This window comes from Mirounga leonina, unplaced genomic scaffold (genome assembly GCF_011800145.1).
Source record: "Mirounga leonina isolate KUSES-001 unplaced genomic scaffold, KU_Mleo_1.0 Mir_154, whole genome shotgun sequence".
Lineage (NCBI taxonomy): Eukaryota > Metazoa > Chordata > Mammalia > Carnivora > Phocidae > Mirounga > Mirounga leonina.
Window position 1 is genome coordinate 15301312 of NW_023270389.1, and position 25312 is coordinate 15326623.

At 39.1% G+C, this 25312-nt stretch overlaps 1 protein-coding gene across 1 annotated transcript in view; it reads left to right on the forward strand.

Annotated features, from left to right (window-relative positions):
- The window catches only part of USH2A (usherin), a 702118-nt gene that overhangs the window by 309430 nt on the left and 367376 nt on the right, over positions 1-25312 (forward strand). Inside the window, exons 30-31 of the mRNA XM_035010130.1 lie at positions 8176-8289; positions 10254-10415. Of these exons, the coding sequence (XP_034866021.1) occupies positions 8176-8289; positions 10254-10415 (276 nt within the window). The remainder of the gene's footprint in view (positions 1-8175; positions 8290-10253; positions 10416-25312) is intronic.

Here is a 25312-nt window from a genome sequence, read left to right on the forward strand (position 1 = left end):
ATACGAGGGATAATAGTATGGGAGGCCCTCTGCAGGGGACCTGGGACTCCCATCAGTAAGGGATGGCTTTCATTTCTTTCTTTTCTTTTCCCACTGTCTCCTTGCCCCCCTCCCCACTTATTCGAGTCCAATATTTTCTCAGAGTCCTAAAGATTCCAGTGTCGGCCCCGGAGGTTAGATGAAGAGTTAACATGAGTGGATGGTTTCAAACCTAATGTAGAATTAGAATGAAAATGACAGAAACTGGGGCGCCTGGGTGGCTCAGTCGTTAAGCGTCTGCCTTCGGCTCAGGTCATGATCCCACAGTCCTGGGATCGAGCCCCGCATCGGGCTCCCTGCTCCTTGGGAGCCTGCTTCTCCCTCTCCTACTCTGCCTGCTTGTGTTCCCTCTCTCACTGTCTCTCTCTGTCAAATAAATAAATAAATAAAATCTTTAAAAAAAAAAAAAAAAGAAAATGACAGAAACTATAGTTCTTACCACGAAAGCATTGATTAAAAATTTGAAGTTAGATGTAAGCCTGCTGAGAGAATCTTAATTGGGTAACACTTTGAGGTCAATTAAAATCCCCGTTTAAACCATTCTCAAAGACTGGGATTAGACCCTATATTTTATAAAGAAAATAAAAGAATAAAATTTTTTTCCTATTTGTAAGCATCAAAATCTGTTTAGTTTTTTGATCCAAGGTATATGACTTTCTGTAATCCTGACTAGAAGTTTTAACCAAGATCAGAAAGACCCTTTGAAAAAAATTAAATGCAAAAAAATTAATTTTCGAGTTTTTAAAGGATAACCATAGGTTTAGGGTAAGGGTGTTTACGCTTCCACTCTTTGGTTAAAATGAAAATTGACTTTCATTTTCTAAATATTAGAGATCCTTAGTCTCATTTAAAATATTACCGAAAAATGCAACAACAACAAATTGCCACCTTCCTAGGCTATTCAGAACCAGAGGAGAAGCATCCTGGGTGTGTTTCCAGATCTCTGTTAGACCATTAAATTTTCATCCATATTTAACAAATGTCATTATTCAGTTTCATGGGGTCACTGTGTCAAAATGTCTGTGTTAGAACTTTAATTTATTTTCAGAGGTTCCTTTAAGTGGGCAGGAAGCATGGCATGTTGGATTGATTTACTCTCTTTAATCCATGCACTGGATTGGTTTGCAGCTCAAAACTTATTCTGGGATGTATACTTAAAACAGAATTTATCAGCACCGCAGCCGAATCCAACACCAGAAATGTCTCCCTCTCTTCTGCTTTCCTTCCTCTGGCTGGTTTTCTTTTAAAAGGTGGGTTCTTCCATTATGTCTCCAGGTAGCAGTAACAGCCCTGCCTGTGTGGTATCCCTTACCAGATGGCCCTCTTAATAAATGCCTTGCTCTTGCCCACCCTCACTTTCTTGATTCAAATGTGAAATGCCAGCAAATAAATAAGAGCATTGTACTCTGATGAGTTCTCTTGAGATGAAGAGACACCCTGGGGAGAAGCAGCTAGAAACAGCTTCTCTGTTTGCTGGACTGCTCCTAATTACTGGTTAGTAGGTAGAAGACACTGTTTGGATAATAGAGAATTTAAAGAGAGAGAGAGGGAGGGAGACAGAGTCAGGGAAAGAGGGAGTGTGCATATTATTTCAAATGCCTTTGCTAACACGAAAATACTCTTGGATGGTTCGAGTCCACTTGAAATATTGTGCATGATCCTGTGAGGGGAACCCAGACTTTGGTCTCGGGGTACGCAGTTGCTGTGTGCAGATCTCCCTGCCAGACTAAAAGTGCAACAGAAATGAGTGGGTAATGAGAGCAGAGCAGCCAGTTCTTTAATTGAATTAAAAGCTGGGTAACATCAATGCAGACACCTGTCCAATTACAGACAGGCCAAGGTGTTTACCATTGCTGTACAAGCGATTCGAAGATGACAGAAATCTTTCCGCCCACAGATTAACATAATGAAGGAGAACAGATTACAGTGGATGCCGGCCAAGCGCCTAGGTTGGCAGCTGGGGGTGGGGTGCGGGAGGGAGGAGGAGTCTGCTCAAGTATGTAAATAGAAACGGGCTTCTTTTTTCTTCTCCGAAATGTGTTTGGCTTTAAAAAGGATGCCATTTTGCTCTGTGTCTCAGCCTCAGTTTCCGGGCAGAGCATTTATACTTGTCTGGATTTAGTCAGAAGAGTTAATCATAAAATTTCAAAATTTCACAGCTGGCTCTTCTGTTGTCTTCCTGCCTCTCAGCGCACAGAGTTCTTCTATTAGAGGCTCAAAAGCTTGCACAGCTGGTGTCAGCTCCACAATGATTTTCTCTTAGGTAGTTGGGCTGCCTCCAATTACTGAGATTTCTCTTTGGCTCCTTTTTTTTTTTAAAGATCTTATTTATTTATTTGAGAGAGAGAGAATGAGAGAGAGCACATGAGAGGGGGGAGGGTCAGAGGGAGAAGCAGACTCCGTTCTGCGCAGGGAGCCTGATGCGGAACTCGATCCAGGGACTCGATCCAGGGACTCCAGGATCATGACCTGAGCCGAAGGCAGTCGCTTAACCAACTGAGCCACCCAGGTGCCCCGTCTCTTTGGCTCCTTTGAAACTTGAGGCTAGAGCAAAGGAAAGAAGGTGTTGGAAATCATCATCATCGGTCAAAGGAAACAATGTCTGTTACTTTGCTGACTCCCTGGAGAGGGTAGAATGGGACTCGGGGGTCTCTTATAGTGAGGGAGACAGCAGAGTGGCACGAAGCAGATGGAAAAGTCTTCATTTTTTGGTCAGGCATCAAGTGCCAACTTTGGTAAACCGTTGCAAGAGCTGCTGGAAAACAGGACAAGTAAAGAAGGAAAAGGACATGTCCTTGCATTCAAGGAGTTCCCTAGATCATTTTGAGGGGCTTCTAAATTTCAGGGTTCTCCAGGACAAGCTCTTGCCCTCTGCTAGGTGGAAATCCTCAGAGCACAGAGTTTGGACCCGTATATACCGGGACTCTGAAACATCCTACTGTGATGTGCTTCATTCCTGGAAATGAGGTCCCCGTCCCTATTCTTTCAGCTTGGGCTTTCTGCACGCACAGAGGCCCACAGGACTGCAATTCAAAGGGAATATACTTACTTTACTTCAAACTCCCTTGGTGTGGCATGTCAGGATTTCTCAATGTTAAGCATTAATGCAAAATGCATTATCACTTAGCAGTGAGTGTTCTGCTGGTGCCAATGATTTTAATCTGGTTACCAACACTCCTGTGTTTCTTGGGATACTAACACTTTTAAGACATCAATAATGCTGACTTTATGCTTATTGAATGTTTTTTCGGCTCATCCTCTTCCATTATCAAAAGGGACTGGCAGGTTTCCTGACATGGTTGGGACCATTTTCTGATTTCACAGAGTTTTGTGGCTGAAAGGGAATTTGAGAGGTCATCTGGCTGGCCTAGAGGTAGGGACAGTCTTAAATTCAAAGGGAAAAAAAGGCTCCTCTGTGATGTCTCTCAAAGAAAGAGGCTCATATCCCAGCCGATCTTAACATTTCTTACTGTCAGGAGATTCTTCTTTATTTTAAATACCCCAGGTGTCATAAAGGGAGATTACCCCACTTTCTCTTATTTGGTTTTCTATGGATGCAGAACATATGCAGTATTTTTCTGCCTAGGATTCCTTTGAAAATATGTCCCACTATATATTTTTCAGTATTCTTTTTAATATAATACTAAAATGTATACTTTCAATGATTATCCTTTTTTTCCTCTTTGTCTTTAATTAAATCTAGATCTCCTTTCACATTGGACTAGGAAGTCTGGATCTTATAAATGCCCTTATCCATTTGTCATATATGCAAGGATTCTGATTTATGTATTAATCTATGTATTACTGTTATCATTAGGAGCCTTCAAGCTCTAATATTTTCTTAGATTAGAAACCTCATAGAGATCAGATGTATTTTATAGCACCTTTCCCAGAAACATAGAGAAGAAGAAATGATAAATACTTTTTGATGATGATATACTATCATAGTAGTACTACTTTTTGTTCCTGGAGACTGTATAATCTAAGTAAGACTCTGACACTTCAAATAAGGCCATTAGGTCAGTCACTCAATGATATCTATGGATATATCCAAGAAAGGCTATCTTAATTAGTACCGGAGAGAATATACTTACTCTCTTTCTTTGGTAACAGCAGAACTTCTTGTAACCATCAACTTTAATCCATCCTCATAAACTCTCCATACTGAGAAACAAGATGTAAACCATATGTCTCAGGCAATAGGATGACTTTGGTCCGAACTGAGGAAGATGACTTGGTTGACCAGCCCTCTCCCAACCACTCACTGTAACCAGACAAGAGGAGAGAAAGTGCTGAACCTTGGGTGCCTGGGTGGCTCAGTTGGTTAAGCGTCTGCTTTCGGCTCAGGTCATAATCCTGGGGTCCTGGGATGGAGCCCTGCTCAGCAGACTCACCCCTCCCCTGGTTCCTGCTTGGTCTCTCTCTCTCTCTCTCTCAAATAAATAAATAACTAAAATCTTTAAAAAAAAGAAAATGATGAATCTTTATATTACTCTTCTTATTGAAGTGGATAATACTGATCTATATTTAGGGGAAAATGGTTCCAATGTTATGATAAACTTTTCTTTGAGACAAAACATTATGAGCAAGATCCCCACTAGAAATAGGAAAGATATACCACCTCGGCCTCAGAAAGTATAGCACATTTTTTTTTAAAGTGTGATTTACAAACCATCCAAAATTTCCACCTGGGATTTGAAGTTGGCAAGAACCAAAACATCAGCTTTCTTCCTTTTTCTCTTTTTTTCTATTTTGCCACTCTCATTTCTCAGTGTTTATTATTGTTTCACCTGAAATGAGAAATGGGAGCACTTTGATGAATGGCCTAAAAGATGATCTAGTTTCTCTCCAGCATCTCTCTTTAAGAATCTCAGGATTTTTCTATGAAATACAATTTGGTCAACTTCTCTACCAAAGCACAAAGCTGAAGAAAGCAAGTTTTGAGAGTATTTGCTGTTTTTTAAGGTTCTTAAGGTTTAAGGGGGAAAAACTTAGCAAAGGAATTTCATAATACACATATATGTATACAAAGTAACGCCTTTAGTGAAGGCAAGTAAGGTTAAACAAAATACTAAAGACCATTTAATGAATGTGAATTCCATATCTGGTTTGACATGGTCCTTCTTAAAGTCTACATTAAAACCTTTCTTGCTAAGTTGATGTAACAGTCATAATTCTCCTATTGTACTTCCACCATGATTTGGAAAGAAATAATGTCTCAGGATGAGGTATTTTGTAAGGCCAGTCTTCAAAACTATAAAATAATGGAACTACTTTTATAATGTTTCTCAACGATAATATTACCTGGTTGTATTATGCATCTGCCTACTAAAGATGTAAGAGCACCAACCTATATGTTATGTAACCATTATGTCTTCTTGGACATGGTTTTCCTGTGCCCCAGCTAAATCATGACCATCCCTAAGAGACAATGCTTTTCACATATGTCACATGGCTTAAGTGATGAACAGAGGAAGCTAATCTTATATCCCAACATGTTTTTCTTGTTTGCTATAGGATTAAAAGTCTCACTCTCTAGGGGCTGTTTCATTTCTTGTTAGTATGGCATTATATTTATTCAGACATGCAGGTTGTCTTATTTTAGACTCTTTCAGTAGATTCAAACTTGGCAATAAGAAGACATGGCAAATACCAAATATTTTCAAAGGATAAGATGGCTAGAACATATCACACAAGGTTACCTTAGTTTTGAGTCTGGACTTTTGGGATTATGGTGAAACGTTGAGAAATGGGAAAACGAAGTTTATGAAATGGTTGAGGCTGTCAAGTCTGGATCGGAGCATATTGAGAATGAAATGCTATTGGGACATCCAGGTAGGATATATGACCTGCAGGTAGAGATGCAGAACCAGAACTGGGGAGAGATGTGAAGCCTGTACATACAAATGAGAGATGGGGCTTGATGAGTTCACAAAATAAGTGTTTAGAAGAAGAAAGAAGCCTGAAGACCCTAACCTTGTAAAACAAAAGCTATTTTAAGGACTGTGGAGGGAAGATGAGCCAATCAGTTCAAAGAAAGAAAGGAGCTCTCAGGAGCTGAGGAAAACACCTTGGGAAATTCAGTGGCACAGAGAGAGCTGAGGGAGTCAAAGTCCAATAAGTAGAGGGAAGATAGGGATTTGAGGAAGGGTTACTTGATCTGATATTTAGAGATTACTAGTGATCTTCAAAAGATAAAAATCAGGATTTAGTAGCACAGTGCAAGCAGGAAACTTGGTTGCAGTAGTAACGTGGACTGACACGGCCTCTGCTAGAGCTCTATCCTTACACAGCTCTGTGTTGAGCACGTTATACTCCTAAACTCATTGAATCTTGATAGTAACACTATGAGGTAGGTACTTTATTATCCCCAACTCACAGAGGAGAACGGAGACCTCTCTTTCAAGACAGGTATTGTTATTACATGTTTACAGATAAGGAAACTGAGGCACAGAGATCTGAACAACTTGTCCAAGCCCGTACAACAAATCAGTAGCAGAACTGGTGTTTGGACCCAGGAAATCATGCCCAAGTATCTATTCTCTTGACCACTTCACCACTGCATGATGAGGATGCATAGGTGGCAATGTGCACTTTCTTTTAAGACGTCTAGTGGAAGGAGAAATAACTTCTTAAAGTGAACTTGGACAGCAGGTCATGGTCTGGGAACTTCAAGAAGAAATAACAGTCACCGCGGCAGGAATGAAGGAGAGCAGAAAGTTAGGACATGAGGTGGATTCGAGATTAGAGGGAGCTGAATTTGGCATGAGGGAGTCACACGTGTGTGTGTGTGTGTGTGTATTAGGTCACTGGCTCAATGTCTTCTTTGACCATGATTTAAGATGATGGTGCCAAGTGCAGCAGCGAGGGCTCAGGGGCCCAGGGCAATGCTTGGGGAGCTGTTGGAATGAAGACTCACAGCCATTACTGGGGACTGACACGTGGGAGGTGCCCAAGTAGACAATGGCTCTGGTTTTTGCTTCATCCTGCTCTTTGCTTGTTTGATTTTTAAAAAATTTCTTTTAGGGGAGGAAATAGGAAAATACAATACATATGTTAAATTTTGTGTTTGAAGGATGCCCAAGCTGTTACCAATATTGGCACATTTAAATAATAATACATTCTCTAGGCTACTGAAGGTTTACAATATAAAGGGATACCATGACTGGGACCATTTTTTTTTTATAAGAGTGTTGACCAATCTATGTGGTTAGGATTAAAGGCAACTCTGAAAAACGTCAACAGAAAAAAACAATGGTGAGCAAATACACAAATTATATTTTTGATACTTCTGTAATTCCCAGGATTAAGTAAATAAAGAGCTTCTGCCTTGATTATGAACATTTAGTAAACAAAATGTGCTTTCATTTCTACAGGTACTCTTAATTGCTGAACAAATCTTATATATTCACCACCAAGCCAGGTTAATTCAACACTTCCATGTGCACCACTTCTGTTTAAGACAGGTGTCTTAATTAAATAAACTAATAATTTTGCAAGGAGAAGCACAAAAGCGTAATTATCTAATTTGCTAATTGTTCAACTATGTTGATTTGCATATTTGTTAGTTGTAACATGAACAAGTAGTTTGTATATGTGTATCCTACCGTTAAAGTAATGAAACCACTCTTGGGATTAGCATTTCCTAAAGTGTGTTAATAGATGCTATGTAAAAAGGACTCTCGTTGAATAAGGCTGAAAAATGCTAGATTAGAGAAAATGGAATAGTTTTATTCTGCAGGAGGTCTAGAATCCTAGAATGGGATAATATGCATCTTAACTATCAGATACACAGTGCTCTGCTTTACAAACTATGTATGGAAACCCATTTTTACAGGTGAATGTCTCAGGGCACTAATGTTCTGAGGAGCACATTTGGGAAAATGCTCTTTTAAGTTGTTTTAACAATAAGTTGGTCTCACAATTTTTTTTACTAGTCACTCCATTCTGTAATCAGCACAGGGGCAGGAAAATGAATTAAAGAGGCATATTTTTTTGTGTCTGTGTCTCTACATCTTTCTCTCTCTCTCTCTCTCTCTCTCTCACACACACACACACACACACACACACACACACTGCTCTTTATAGCTACTTACAGTAAACATGCAAACCTCCTTTTTTCCCCTTTTATTATAGGCATATTGACAGGCTTGCTACCCTTCAAAAACTATGCAGTAACCCTAACTGCTTGCACTTTGGCTGGCTGTACCGAGAGCTCACAGGCATTGAACATCTCTACTCCACAAGAAGGTAAAGTAATTTCAAAGGTCTTGACTTCCACATTTCAGTTATGAATAATAAAATAGGAGAAGAGCTAAATGCTGCAAGGCCATTTGCTGGAAAACCCCAACCTAATTTGATGACAAAGTGCATTGCCAGGCCATAATTGCTCCATTTTTTGGGGGGGTGCGAAAATGAATCAAACTCCATACCCTTTAATGACATGCATCTTTAATAGCTGTAATGCAGATTAATGGGCTTTTTAATTGCTGTTACATTGTTCATGCAAGAGCCTTGTCATTAATATGAAGCATCTGAAAGATTAATGAAAGCTTCCTCATTTTACTATGGCTCAGAAGTAAATCTAGAGACAGTCTGACTAAAAAGAATTGATTGTACGGCACAGTATGAAATTGAGAATCAAACGGTTGATTTCCATGGTCTCTTTGAACTGCTCAACACCAGCACAGGCAACAATTATTTCAGTATGATGGAGCCTCCAAATGTCGGTTGAGGCATTATTAATCACTGCTCGGTTCCTTCTGACTGAAGTCTCATTTTTGTTGTACTTGGAACTTACAAACTGTTGGCATAAATTAATGTTTCAGAAAGCATACTTTTAGAAGGCAGTGAGAAAGAGAAAATATTTGAGCACTCCAAAGTGAAAGCTTTGCTCCAGCATCAGCACGCATCACTTCAAGAAATAACAGCCCTCCAAACATTTGAAGCATTGTTACTTCCTATTTCTCTCTCCTGGATGAGAGGAATTACACATTTCTTCTGTCTAGTTGTCAAGTTATTTAGGAGATTGAAAAGCTTGATCCTCGGGGGAAGAGTCAGCCAGTCTCTCTCCCTCAGCATCCGTCCGTCTCCTTCCTGGCTCCCTCGTTTTCCCTTCCCTCCTGCAAATCCTTTAGCAAGTACCCCTCACGCAGAAGACATGAAAGAGAAAGACAATGGCCCATGTAATGAAACAGGATAGAGGGGTCTGTGAAATCCTTCATGTGACCTTGCCCCAACAAGAGCCTCCTCACCTGGACTACGCCATCAGTGAGCCCGTCATCCATGTTTTCTCAGGGTTCTCTCAGTCTAGCCTGTGGAGAAAAGCACTGTTTCTCTTACTGTGGCATTGCTTCTGCTGGTCCACGTGATCCACGTGTTGGTCCTCTCCTTTTACAAATGCTTCCACCAGCCTCAGTATGGGACAAGCGCCCTTATATTCTCAATACCCCCTACCCCCTCTGTCCAGGTTTTGCCTGGAACCCTTCAAACCTACTTTCGCAGCTGTATCCCAGAGGGATTCCTACTGGTCCAGTTCACCGTTCCCTCTTCATTATTTAAGGAATTCCCAACTTCTAGCTTTTTCTTAAAGTTACTGCCAATGTACCAAACCATAGATGTTTTTAGGGTCAATATTTTAAAACTTTTAGTTCCTGTGATTCTGATTTATTCACCATTACAGAAAATGAACAGAACCTTATTTGAAAAAAAAAAAAAAAAAAACTTACACACAATGTTGTTTTCATATATAATTAATTCAATTGATTCTCTACTTGCTGGTTATTTCTACAGAAACACATAGGCTTTTTTGTATCTATTATGAACCACCCTCACCAGCATTGCCTACCTTAGATCAAAAGCTCCTCAAGGGTAGGAACTCCATCTGTTCGATTTGCTTTAACAGGCGCAGCCCCAAGTAGAGAGTATGGGTTAATAATACTTCAAGGAGTATTGATGAAGTAATGCAAGCATCAGTCAAGTGAACTAGTGTAATACTCCCCATCCATCATTAAGGCAAATTCTCATAAATTCAGGACAATTATTTAGTACTGTTCCTAAAGCAATTATTGACAAGCTGCCCACGAATCAGGAATATTTCTCTGCATCGGATTTCAGGTTTATGTCATGATTTATTGGTTTAGGTCTGAAAAGTTTGAATTAGAAAAGTAAACTAAAATTAGACTCCATAAATCTTTTTTTTTTTTTTTCCACAGCCCCACAGGAAGTTCAGCCACCAGTAGCCAAATCTCTTCCCAATTCTTTGTTACTGTCCTGGAATCCACCCAAAAAAGCAAATGGTATTATAACTCAGTACTCTTTATATATGGATGGGATGCTTATCTATTCAGGCAGTGGAAAGAACTACACAGCCACAGGTAAGACTTCTATATGTATCGGTAAATAGTTCTAGTCTGTGTTAGACTATGTATATTTCAGATATCTGTAGTCTGTAATTGTCTGAAAATGTGGTCTTTAAAATTGGGGTACTTACTGTGTCTCCTCTCATTTGGTCCCCTTGCGTGGTCCCTAGTCACACTCACCATGCCCGGTTGAGTCAATGTCATTTCAAACAAATTCCACTGTCACACAAGTTAACTACTTTAACATCCTCATGAATGCACGATAATATTAAGACTCAGATGTGTGACTCAGTGTCGTCAGAATTTTGGGTTATTTGAGAAGAAACAGTATATATGCCGAAATCGTATTGTAACGTGTGACGACACTTGAGTAAAATAAGGTAAATTGCTGAAAACCTTGTAAAACCCAAGAAGCCTATATTATGTCTTATTGCCTAGTATCTGAATCATGCTTCTATTTGTGTAGTAATTTTAGTGGTTATATATTGTATAGTATTTTATATACTATATGTGACTATCTGGCAAGACATCATGAGTCAAATATTGACTGATGAAAAACTGAAGCCTAGAGATATGACGTTCTTCATGAAAGGTCACAACCAGGGAGAGGCAGAGGCAGAATTAATTATTTATGTATTCAGTCCTCCACATTAATGCCAGGTGCTAAGGTTGTAATAGGGAATCAGCGGCACGCTGGCCCTCCTCTGTTGGTGCTCATGGCTTCAGGGGAAAACACACAGATGCAGGAATGAGGCATTTGTGGACAGGGCTATGGCATTTACCTAGTGGCATCCTCAGGGTTTACATTTTTTGTGTCCTTTCAAGACTGAGAACCTTCAAGGGACAAGAGCTATTAATTTAATATTTTGTTGCTTGAGGTTGGATAGAATTCTGTAATACATGTTCTAGGAGGTAGGTGTTATTACTACCCCCAGGTTACAAATGAGGAAATTGAGGCAGAGAAAGATTAAGGAACGTCTTCAAAATCACACAGCCTATGAGTGGGATTTTGATACCGATCCGTGCTTTCTGGCTGTGATGAAGAACCTGTGGTCTTGAAACAAGTTACTTCACTTCTGAGACTTAGTTTATGAATCTGCAAAATGGGAACAACTACAATTTTCAAGACTCTAAAGAGAACTGGAGCTATAAGTAAAACACCTAACATGTTCTTAGCACTTAGTAAAGAGAATACTCTTATTTCCTGTAGAATGCAGAGTTCATGTTTTAAACTTTAAAAATAGATTCATCTTGCCCTAACAATGTCTGAAAGCATTATTTTAATTAAATATTATACACCAGAGAAATTACTTCAAAAGAAATGAAAACATATCATGGAATGAACTATACACACGAATTAATAATTAATATAAAACACTTCTGTAGGACCAAAAAATATCAGCATCATGCATAATAGGAAAACACATCTTTTAGGCCCAGTACAGACATTTCCTCTGAGAAGCCTTCTCTGATGCCCCAAGTATGAGTTGATCCAACGCAGGTATGCTCCTTGGAAACTTCTGTGCCCCCTCTTTTTTTTTTTTTTTTTTTGTGCTGTCTTTGAATAAGGTTGCTTGTTTACTTGTCAGTTTGCCCTTCTGACCCTAAGCTTCATAAACACATGACCCTAAGTGTCTGGTTCTTTACTGCATCTCCAGGACAGGGTGGGTATAGACAGTGTTGAATAAATGAATGAATGAAGTCAGGTGATTGCTGGGAACAGAAAAAGAAGCCAGCAAAGGGGAAATTGTGGAGGGTAGGAGTAGGGTGGGAAAGAAAAAGTGACAGAGAAGAGAAAAAAGAAAGGTAGAAAAAGGAACTAAGATCCCTTCCATGGGTAGACACGAGTGCTAGCCCAGTCCATAGGGAAGTTGTGTGGCTGATAGCAGGTCTCAAAACGTAAGCCTCGACTATTTGCAAGCCATGAATACCATTTGAGGTGACAGACACCGTGCACAGCCAGAAGATGAGCAGTGTGGGGAAGATGGGAGGCCAGAATTCACATTTATCTCCAATACTACTTCCAAAATGATGCTAATTCTATATTTTGTTTGATGGAATCAGCAACAGAACCATGTGACTCTGGGGTCTGCAATTAAAAATCTTGGCAAATGTTACCATAGTGGATTAGTACAACAGATGCCCCCCAAATATAATCTAATGTAAAGAAAGTGGAATATTTTTGTAGTGCCCACAACCATCTTCTCGAGCTACAGAGATAATAGATTCTTTAATGGTTTTCATTTTTTATGTAGATTTTTGAAAATTAAATCTTAGGTAGTACTTTTTTTTTTTTCCTATAGCCTTCTTGGCTTCTAATAAGCAATTGTATTTCTTGCCATTCTCATCCCCAAATGGCAGAAGATATGAGGCACATTGAGACTGCAACACGAAGGAGAGAAACGAAGCCAAGAACCTTATGATGGGATTCAAAGTTGTGCATGATTGTTCTAACATTAGAGCTAGTAAATCTGAGGCCCGGAGAGGTTAAGAAATTCTAACCCAAGTTGGAGGAACCACTTCAAATCTGGATCTGTCTGGCCCCAGAGTCCATGCTTTCATTCTTTCCACATTCTGCTGCTCAAATTATTACATATTATCTTATTTTTTACATAAATAAATATGATATATTATGACACATTCACATAATGTGTAAATGTTTTGTGTAAATATGTAAATTATCAACATATTAACATAAACATATTGTGTAAATATGCAAATATTTATACCACATGTGAATGTTACATAATATGTAAACATTACAGATTAACATAAAGAAATATTACAAATTATTACATATGATTTTATTTTTCCTCGCAACAATGCTGACAGGGAGACCAAAACCTGATTGCAAACCCCAGAGCATCTGTGTTATTCTTTTTTGGGCTCCATAACAAAATACCACAGACTGGCTGGCTTAAACAACAGAAATTTATTTCTCACAGTTCTGGAGACTAGAAGTCCAAGATCAAGGTGTTGGCAGGTTTGGTTTCTCTTGAGGCCTCTCTCCTGGGCTTGCAGACAGCTGCCTTCTCACCATGTCCTCCCAAGGTCTTTCTCCTGTGCGCACAGCCCTTTCTTACCCGGTCACCAGTCCTGTTGGATTAGGGTCCCACCCTTATGATCTCATTTAACCTTAATCACCTCTTCAAAAGTCCCATTTCCAAATATACTCACATTAGGAGGTAGGGCCTCAAAATATGAATTTGGGGGAACACAGTTCAGTACGTAAGAGCACCCTAAAGGGAGTGCTTTCTCTACCATGAGCGTAGGCTGAATGCCCACTTCTGTATAGATTCTCAAATCATGTGAGGATTGAAGAAAGTGGCCTTTAAGAGCCCTTTCAACTCTTGGGGCGCCTGGGTGGCTCAGTTGGTTGGGCGACTGCCTTCGGCTCAGGTCATGATCCTGGAGTCCCAGGATCGAGTCCCGCATCGGGCTCCCTGCTTGGCAGGGAGTCTGCTTCTCCCTCTGACCCTCCTCCCTCTCATGCTCTCTGTCTCTCACTCTCTCTCTCAAATAAATAAATAAAATCTTAAAAAAAAAAAAGAGCCCTTTCAACTCTAAGATTTTATATGTGTAATAGGCATTAATTTCAGGTCAGTTAGGTCTTCAAAGTCTACCTGTCCACTAGGAATCGCAAGAAGGTACAATGCGAAAGGGAATCTGTCTGTCTAAAGTCAGCTAGGAGAAGGCTGATTAGAGGAAACTGCCCTGGCCATTTGAACAGGCTCTAGCCTTTCCAGACACTGCATCTGTGCCATGTTCCATCATCAGATGCGTCCATGATGTCATTGGTACTTGTTACTCATCTTTGTGTCAGGATCTTTGTGAACTAATCTCCTGTCCATGCTGAGAGTGGTTTGCAGGTGGAGCTTCCACTGGTGAGGGCTGGTGTTAGCAATAGTGAGAGTTTAGGGCTATTAGAATGGGTCTCTTCAGTGCTGAAATGCCAGTTCATAGGGAGACAGAGGAATGGAAGATGCAGTCTAATGAATTAGAGAAATAATTGATAATGTTTTTCAATTATAAAAGCCGCTATATGCTTATTGAAGATAATTTAAAACATCCAGATGTCTAATACATGATAATCCCACCATACCGGTAGAAGCTCAATGTAAGATGTAATTCCTTCTAGTACCTTATTCATGTTAACAAAATTGATCTGTAATGTATAATGTTGAACCCTGGCATATTTCCTTATTATGACTGTATCCCACTTTATGAAGCATTTTTCCTGAAAATATCTTGAAATATTTTAATACTAACATCATATCCCATCCAAATGTATGCTAATGCATTTAACCACTTGAAAGAGTTCAAGTTTCTAACTTATCTCTCTTTCAAATATGTTGTGACAAATATTATTGTATGTAATCTTTGTTTATTAGCTTCCCAAAAGGGGAACAACTAAGTCAAAGGTAGTGAACCTTCTGAAATATTTGATACACATTTTCGTACTGTTTCCCAGAAAAGTTCATCAGCAGGGCATGTTATATTCTTAAATCTTTGATAATTTTGCAAGTGACAAATACTATTTTATTTTTGTTTGCCTGTTGAACTCCTAGGTATAGGGCATACTTTCTGCATGTTTATTAGAGATTTATATTGTACTTTGATTCAGCTGATCACAGCCTTGATGAGCAAAAATTTCATAGGTGAGGAATAATTTTGAAACTTCCTCAAGAGCTGTGTTTTATACCCTGTTTTCCCTGGTTGTAATCATATGCACTATTTAAAATTCCTTGTCTTCTACCCTATCAAAAACTTCCTTAGTAACCTGGCTTAATGTGTCCTCCTAAATATTCAAAATGTCAGCCTTCTTTCCCTCACTCTTACTCCATTCATTTGTAGCTTCCTCTTAAGTTCCCACATGGAACACATTCTTCTGTTACGTGTAGCAAATAGATCTTGCTGCCATGGTGGATACAGGAAAAAGTAAATGCATTTCAATTCAGAAGCCACTTAGCATCTCAGTGGTTTGAATTTTTTTTTCTTCTTTCTCTTAAATATGAAGCATTAAAAGTCAAAGGCATTGCTGCACCTTGAGTTAGTACAAAATATATTTAAAAATGCATACAGTTCAAATTTTTTGCCTTGCATAGGCCATAAGCTGGTAGTATGGTGGGTCAGTTGTGACACTGAAAAATGAATCCAGTTAGAGAACCTCCCGAAGGCTGTTGATGTTTGCTATAATAAATAGCACACACTTAAAGTCAAACTTTTTCATTCTGTATTCAAAGGTAATGGATTTTTCGTAACCATAGTAACCTTGGTGTATTTCTGGATAAATACATGAGGTATATACATTCTAGTTTTATTTTTGAATATAAACTACCACATTATGTATTACTAATAATATGAAAAATAGGATGTAGGTTAGTATAATGACAGCTTAAACTAGTATGCATTTTTCTTCTGCAAAAAATAAATATTTATCAAAAGTATAGGTTCAATTAATTTTTCCCCCAGTTTTGTGGTATTCTGGTGGTGCCATTTATCTTTTTTTGCAAGATCTCCATTAATCTCTTATTTCTGTCCCATAACAGATTTTTAAGAATTTCGAGGTAAAAACAATTGTGCTTTAAAGCTCATGATTAAAAACATTATTGAAAGATTGAAGGACCTATATTGATATCACCAACAGAGCTATTGTGAACCACTTAAGATGTATGTATATAGTACATTCATAAAGAGGTAGAAAAAAAGAAACCTTTTGTGAGACTGTTCAACATCCCAGGATTGTTTCAAAGTTCAGGCTAGATAGCATCCTGATTGATGATGACTATCCAAACTGTAGCCAACCAGATCATTCTCATTTTAAATGAGCACCCTACCAGAAACTGGCAATCTTTAAGAAGTTTGTGAGATGTTTCCGAGAAGCCTACAAAGTTTTCGGAAACAAGGATAGCAAGATGGTGAGCCGGGAGAAGTGTACTATGGGCATGACAAGGACGTTTATGTAAGTTGTACCAACTGGTAAGGAAAGAATAGTGATCCCTCTGGACAGTTCTTTTTTTACGACACAAATCGTTGTTGGTGAACCTACCTAAGCCATTGCTGCTTATAACTCCTAGAACTCCAAAGGGGTAAAGGTCAATAAGGACTCTGTAATGTAGGTAGAGATATATCTGACACCAAACCGTAAAACACATGTATTTTCAAGTATATCATCTAATAAATCTATAGTAGTCTTATGACTGAATACGAGTGGCTGATTTCTAGCCACTGCTGTTTCATCAAGACCCGGGCCTCTGTCATTGAGGCTAAAGCAGTAAAGAAGCCAGGATAACAGCAATGTAAGACGTGCATGCACGTGTGTGTGAGTGTGTGTGTGTGTGTGTGTGTGTGTGTGTGTGAGAGAGAGAGAGAGGGAGAGAGAGAGAGAGAGAGAGCGCATGTGACAGAGACAGAAAAGGAAAGGAAAGAGGAAAAGCAGACGAATATCTGGTAAAGTTAAATAGTAAGTATTTATATCTTTACCAAATTGAAAAGTGCAAAAAACTGTTAGGTTGTTTTTTTTTTTTTTTTTTTTGGTCTCATTTGCCAAGGTCAAAAAAACCATGTTTAAACAGCAAAATAGAAATGTTCATCTTGAATCTTCCAAACACTTAAGTCTGACGATGAGAAATTTATTGCAGAAGAAGCTGTATTGCTTATGACACAATAAAAAGCATTTAAAGTTAGGTACTTCTAACCAAGCGTTACAAGGAACCTTATCAATTCTCTACAAATTTGAGCTAAATTATATTCATTCACACTGATAGTTTACAAAAGATCCTTTCTTAGCAAAACAAAACTTCACTTTAACCTTGATATTTTCTGGAATTTTGCACTTTTGAATACCACAGGGCAGTGCATCTAAATCACTCCTTTTACATAAAGTAATATTATTGAGAGGATACTGTTAACATGCTCGTGTTCTAATCCATAAGGCCAAGTATTAATAAGACAGAGCATATGAGGGTTTTCAGGTAAGGCAATGATCTCATCTATGAGTCATGGTGCCTCTCTATTACAAAGTAAAGTCATACTTTGTGCCCTTTTTATGTCACAGACATATAGCATTAAATTATAAAAAATCTAAGAAACCTTGAGGCTACAAGGAAAAAAACCCTAAATTATGAAAAGAGGCTAGATCACTAACTCTGTGATCAAAGACTCCAGGAGAGTTGCTCAAGGTCTGGCCACATACCAGATCCTTGGGTCAGTCAATAGGGGATGCTTGACTCTTAAAGAGTAACTAAGTAACAAAGGGTCAAATGAAATGAAAGAACTTGTACAGATGTTGAAATATCAGTTGTGGTTAATTGTAAACAATACAACCAAAGTGTTATTTTTACTTTAAGATATTTTTACAGTGTACCAGTATGTGAAGAAATGAAACATGCTTAATTTATATTTTAAGACCTATACAAAAATGCAAAAGAAAAAAAAAAGCCATTGGAATACTTACAGAATGAAACATCTACATCTTTCTCCAAGTCCAAAAGTAAGAAATAATTATAGAAAGTCTTCATCTATGAAATTAAAAGTTAGCATATGAAATCACTGGCCTGTGTACACCAGCAATATAACTTCTGAATGTCCACTAATGGAATATTATATGGCCATATAGCTTATGAAGCAATAGAAGAATTTTTGAATAATGCAGAAAGATGTTAAAAACAAACATTTTCATCAACAGCATGTAACATATGGGTCTATTTTAGTAAAATAAATGTGTGTATATGTGTATACATATACATACGTGTGTTTATGTATACCTAAATGTTAATAGTGGTTATTTTCCAGTCATGGGGTTTAAGTGTTTTCTTTTCTTTTCCTTAAGGGGAGTCTTTTCATTTTTCAAATTCTCTACAGTTTAGATATTAGAAAGGAGAATTTTTGTAGTATTTTTTCACAATTTTAATATATATGATAAAATTGGTATAAAGGATGCATATTTTAGGACTCTATCACCTATTAATACTTAGCTTTGATTTCTCGCTAGTCTTTACCCTGATATTTAATCAGGTTGATTCCCTTACTCATCTCTTCTGGCCAGTGTCAATGATGGTCTTCTCCTTACCTCCAGCACTATCTACTGCCATCAAAACGTCACACGATGTGTTTGATGATCTACGTCAATTCACACATTTTCCTTTGATTCACAAAATCTTTCATATAATTTGCCTACAAATTTGTCACTTAAATATATTCTATCTTGTAACAAAAACTTATTTAAGGGGATAAATCTTGATCCAAAACCAAAATGTAGGTTCATTGAGTACAGTTATCATGTATTTATTTATTTTCATAATCTCTATAGTATGTATCATAGAAATAAGGACCCACGTCCTTATTTGGCATCTAATAAACTCTTATTGAATTGAGTTGAAATGAATTGGATTAAATTGAAGAAACACTGAGAATCAGTAAACTAATACTTTAAAGTAAATGACAACAAACACCGGTGCATAATTCAGAAGTAATTAATATGCTAAATGTGGTAAGCAGTTTTAATGAGGTAGGCTGTTCCTGTAGCTTCTTAGAAATTTTCATGTAATTATCCAATACTTTTTCTTTTTTTTTTTTGTTAAACTACTTGTATATATTTGCTAGGGCTGCCATGACAAAGTATCACTGAGTGGGTTAAACAATGGAAATGTGTTGTCTCACAGTTCTAGAGGCTAGAAGTCCCAGATCAGCGTGTTGACAGGGTTAGCTCGTTCTGAGGGCTGTGAGGGAGAAGCTGTTCTGTGCCCCTCTCCTGGTCTCTGGTAGTTTGCTGGCAATCATTGGCATTCTTTGACCTGTAGATGCTTTGTCCTGATTACTGCCTTCATCTTCACATGGTCTTCTTCTGTGTGCTTGCCTGTGCCAAATTTCCCCTTTTTATAAAGACACAAGTCATATTGGATGAGGGTGTCATCTTAACTCATTACTGCTACAGTGGCCCTATTTCCAAATAAGGTCACGTTCTGAGGTACTGGGGGCTAAAATATCAACACATGAATTTGGTGGAGCGGGGCAGAGGATGGGGAGACACAATTCAACCTATAACTATGTATTTGATTCTGTGCTTAATAACATCCTGACTTCCTTCAAAGACCTAAAAAATATCAGAGAAGATAGACATCTAATCAAAATCAGTTAAAAAATGAATACATCCCATGACAATAATACAAATAGAAAAGAGATAATCACAGCTATCTGGGATATTCATTCACTCAATGAATATTATCAGGTGTCTACAATGTAGACACTCAAAATTTTTCTGAGCCTTGAAGAGCCAATGGGAAACATAAGGTGCAAGCAAAGGGTCTGCCCTCATGGAGCTTATAGTTCAGTGGGAGGTGGTTAGAGAAGACCTCATACTGTTCATGTTATAATGCTTAGATCTTCTTAATATAAATGAAAACTGAATCTCTCCTGAGAGTAGGAATTTCTTCATCAGTCATTTTAAGTGGATGTGTATCATTCCTTGATGTCTGTGTAATTCAGAAATCAAGAGGATAGGGTCAACACCCTCTGACTCTCGTCTACCATACGTCATTCCAGACGATGACTTTTTTTACCTTCCTTTAGTACTTACCAATCCTATAAGATCCATGCTTTTTGGCTAAAGGAAGTTCTTTTCTCTGTTTTCCTCATCTTTGCTAACATCCTACTTCTGTTCCCCAGTTCAGTAAAGGCTTGAGCATCTATATTTGCCTCCTTCTTTTTCTACCCCAGGTCTGGGAAGATCCTGTGTTGTTTCATCTGTCACAGGAACAATCCACTAGAGAGCTCAGCCTCCCATATCTTTTATCTTCTCATCTCTAAGAAACTCAACTGTATGGTAAAATTACTTGCCCTCATTTCAGTATCCTGGACCTTGCCATCACTTAGAAATGCCCCGTGTCTAACACATTAGGTTCAAATATGTAACAATCCAGTAACAAATACCCATTTTCCAGCTCTTCTACTCATTTACTCACACTAAAAACATTTGTGTTCTTTGAAACTTTCAGTTTCTTAACATCGCCTGCTCTCCCCATCTATTAGACCCTGTCTTTCCTTGCCTTCTAAGGTAGTTCCATAATAACTTGAAATATTTTCTTTTTAATTTTCTTAACTTTCTTGCCTTGTTATTATTGCAACATATTCAAGGTGAAACCCACCAAATCTAGATCAATCTAATTGTGTTCCTTACACCTCAACCTGGGGGTCCTGAGCTATGCTGAAGAAAACCTAGTAAGCATCCAAATTGGTGCCATTCTAATATCCAGTGTTCCCCAGTCACCAATAGGCTTCTAAATGCTTGCTCTGGATCTTTGTTTCCCCAGTGAGCTTTGCCTCACATTCTCCATTACTGGCTCTTCAGTCATTGTCACAGTTCTTCAAACCCTGGCCTACCTGAATCTTTTTTTTTTTTAATTTTATTTTATTATGTTAAGTTAATCACCACAGATTACATCATTAGTTTTTGATGTAGTGATCCATGATTCATTGTTTGCATATAACACCCAGTGCTCCATTCAATACGTGCCCTCCTTAACACCCATCACCAGGTTAACCCCTCCCCTCACCCCCCTCCCCTCTAGAACCCTCAGTTTGTTTCTCAGAGTCCATAGTCTCTCATGGTTCATCTCCCCCTCCAATTTACCCCCCCCCTTTATTTTTACCTTCCTACTATTTTCTTCTTTTTTTAAGCATATAATGTATTATTTGTTTCAGGGATACAGGTCTGTGATTCAACAGCCTTACACAATTCACAGTGCTCACCATAGCACATACCCTCCCCGATGTCTATCACCCAGCCACCCCATCCCTCCCACCCCCCACCACTCCAACAACCCTCAGTTTGTTTCCTGAGATTAAGAATTCTTCATATCAGTGGGATCATATGATGCATGTCTTTCTCTGATTGACTTATTTCCCTCAGCATAATACCCTCCAATTCCATCCACGTCATTGCAAATGGCAAGATCTCATTCCTTTTGATGGCTGCATAATATTCCATTATATATATACCACATACCACATCTTCTTTATCCATTCATCTGTCGATGGACATCTTGGCTCTTTCCATAGTTTGGCTATTGTGGACATTGCTGCTATAAACATCGGGGTGCGTGTACCCCTTCGGATCCCTACATTTGTATCTTTGGGGTAAATACCCAGTAGTGCAATTGCTGGATCCTATGGTAGCTCTATTTTCAACTTTTTGAGGAACCTCCATACTGTTTTCCAGAGTGGCTGCACCAGCTTACATTCCCACCAACAGTGTAGGAGGGTTCCGCATCCCTGCCAACATCTGTCTGAATCTTAGCAGATGACTTTGCTTTCTATCTCAAACTGAAGTTCCTAAATGGGATTCCTCTGCTTGCTGTCACAGAACCTATTAGCTTTTCTACATCAGAATCAGTGTTCCCCTTCTTCTCTTAGGAAACAAAAAAGTGTCCATTCTCCTGCAAAGGGCTAATCCTCCTCTGGATCATCTTTTCCTACCTTGGTGAGTACTTCTCTATCAGTTAGCCTGACTTTTCTTTATCTCTCTACCTATACTAGCTCTTTCCATCAGCATTTCTAGAGGTTCACATCTCTTACATGGAGAAGAAGAAAAAAGACAAACAAGGAGAAAACATGTCCTGGTTCTGAGTTCTGTCTTCCACTCCTGCTCCCAACCTTCCCAACTTGGCCCTTCTCACGTTCACAGCTACAGTCTTTACCTCCACTGGCTCATTTGCTTTGCTTCCTTACCTCCTGTGCATTTGCTAGAGCTTCCCTAAAAAAACAACCAAACAAACAAAAACCCACACAAATTGGGTGCCTAAAATAACAGAAATTTATTCTCTCATAGTCTGGAGACTAGAAGTCCTAAATCAAGGTGTCACCAGAGCTAATGCTCCCTCTAAGAACTGTAGGGAGGCACCCTTCCTTCCCTAGCCCAGCTTGTCATGGTTACTGGCAGTCTGGAGTATTCCTTCACTTTTAACTGCATCACTCCAGTTTCTGCCTCTATCACATGTGCTGTTCTCCCTGTGTCCAGATTTCTCTCATCCTGTAAGAACACCAGTCATATTGGATTTAGAGCCACCTAATTCAATATGACCTCATCTTAACTTGATCATATCTACAAAGACCCTATTTCCAAATAAGGTCACATTCACAGGTAATGGGGGTTAGGATTTGAACATCTTTTGGGGGGACAAAATTCAACCCACTATCCCTCCATTGGCTTCATAAATACCTGACCACTCAGTTGAAGCCATTGTCACCAAAGTTGTCAAAATTCTTTTTTTTTTTTAAAGATTTTATTTATTTATTTGAGAGAGAATGAGAGAGAGCACATGAGAGGGGGGAGGGTCAGAGGGAGGAGCAGACTCCCTGCAGAGCAGGGAGCCCAATGCGGGACTCGATCCTGGGACTCCAGGATCATGACCTGAGCCGAAGGCAGTCGCTTAACCAACTGAGCCACCCAGGCGCCCCGGTTGTCAAAATTCTTATGGTCCCCAGTGCAGGGACCATGTGAAAGCACTGTAGTTCATGGCACTTTGACAGATTGTTGATTTCTTCATCACAGAGGTTCTTCTTTTAGTGTCTGGGATATTCCACCTTCTCAACTTTCCTGTTACTGCTCAAGTTCTCACGTGTCCTCTCATCTTTTCCCTCTACCCACAAATATTGGTTTATCTCAGAGTTCTTCTTGGAACACTCCATCAATATTTCTGTGATGAGTCAATCCTTATCTCCTGTTCAGAAGTTTTTTCCTAAGCAATGAACATTTTCTAACTGCATATTGGACACTCCTGCTTCAGGCATTTTACTCCAAGTCCCCAAAACTAAATTCATTATATCTGCTACCTCCCATAAAATAGGTTCTTTTTCCTGAGTTTCTCATCTCAGAGAACAGTAGCAGTATTCACCCCTTTGCCGGAAATAAAAATCTGGATTTAATCCAGTTTTTCTTTTTCATCCCTCATATCAAATCTTAAAACAAAATTCAAACTCATTATGTTGGCATACAACACTTTTCTGATTCCTATCTACTTTCTTAGCTGTATGCCAGTCTTCTACTCCCATTTATTTTTACAGTGCTGGTTTCCTTTCTGTTTCTGCTTATTTTGTTTGCTTTGGTTTGGTTTTTTGTATTTTGTATTTTTGTCCAGATCTTTGAACTTGCTGTTTTATCCAACTGGAATTCTCGTACCCCAGTTACATGACTAGCTCATTCTTCTCTTTCAGTTCTCAGATTCTGTATATTAGTTAGGATAACCTAAATGTTGTGAACACACACATACTAGTTTCTGTTAGCAGAAACACCCTAGAAATTTACTTGTCATTCACTTAAGAGCCCTGTGAGAGTGAAGAGTTGGATCAGCAAAGCTTCAGTCCTGTGCACATTCAGGGTCCCAGGCAGATGTCAGGTCTGCCATCTCTTACACATGACTCTCAAGGTGGCTCTGGAGTTTATCTCCATTGCTGCAGCAGGTAAGGGAAGGGGATGAAGGATAGTAAGTTGGAGATTTTTATGCGCCAGACCTGGGAGTGATCTATGTTACTTCTGCCCACATTCTAATGGCCATGACTCAGGCTCTGGGCAGTGCATGCTGCCAGGGGGCCTCAGAAGGCAGCCTAAAACAACACCCATGCTCCAACTCACAGTTCTGTAAGTCAGAAGTTTGTGTAGGCTTGGCTGGGTCACTAATTAGGGTCTCACTACGGCAAAATCAAGAAATTGGACAGTTCAGGCTCTCCTCTGGAGGCTCTGGGAAAGAATTCGCTTCTAAGCTCATGCAGGGTGTCAGGAGAGTTTGATTCCTTGCAGTGCTAGCGCTGTGACATTTCTGTCCCCCAGCTGGCTGTCAGCCCGGGGCTGCTCAACTTGTAGAGACTCTCGCACGGCCCCCTCCACCTCTGGAGCATGAAACGCTTTTGCATCAAACCCCCTTCATGCTTTGAATCTCTCTGACTTCTGCTACCAGCTGGAGAAAACTCTGCTTTTAAAGGGATTATAATTAGATTGGGGACACCAGGGTCAACTCTTTTTTTCCATATAAGGTAAGGTAATCATGGGAGGGACATGCCATCATAGTCCCAGGTTGCACCCACACTCAAAGGGGAAGACTTTGTGCAGGGTCAGAGGCAGAACCACACAGGTGCTAAGCCCTGGTTTCCTGGTAAAACAGAAATAGGACTACCTTTGCTCCTAGTGGGAGAATTAAATGTGATAATACGTGTAAAAAACGGTTAGTGTGGTGCTCACAGCTCTTTCAGAACATAGCAAATGATCAACAAACATGTTCTACTAATTGTAGAAATGATCAAATTATTATTACATCATGATGAAGATTCTCAATGCCAAAATGCCCTTCAGACATGTCACTCAACTACATAGCTCGTTTAATTTAGAAAATACTTGTTGAGCATCTACTATGTACAAGGTTAGAAGTTACATTACTGCTTAAGACATTTTCGTTTTTGCTCAAATCATTCCCAGTTCAATTGCTTAGACAGAAATAGACACAACTAAATATAATGCTGTCCAACAGGTGGTGAGTTCTCTGACAGATGTGAGAACAAAGGAAAAGGCAATCAGGAGGATAAAGTGTCACCAGAGGAAGTGACTTTTTGCAGGCTTTTGAGTAGAGTTTCAGAACTGGGAATCAGGCAAGCCTAAGGACCAGGGCAGAATAGTCCATGGCACAGCACTGTCCGTGGGGGTTTCATGAAAATTAAATAGGGCCTAGCTTGATATCACTGAGTGCCCTGGGTAGCTGGTCAGGAGCAGTGAAAGGCAAGGTGAGAGTCAAATTATCAAAGGTATTATAGGTATGTCGAGATGTTTGAACTTTGTTCTGAGGCAAGGGAGGACCACTGAAGGATTTACAGTAATGATATAGCATGAACGAATCAGTGTTTTGGAAAATAAATAATTGAAGTAA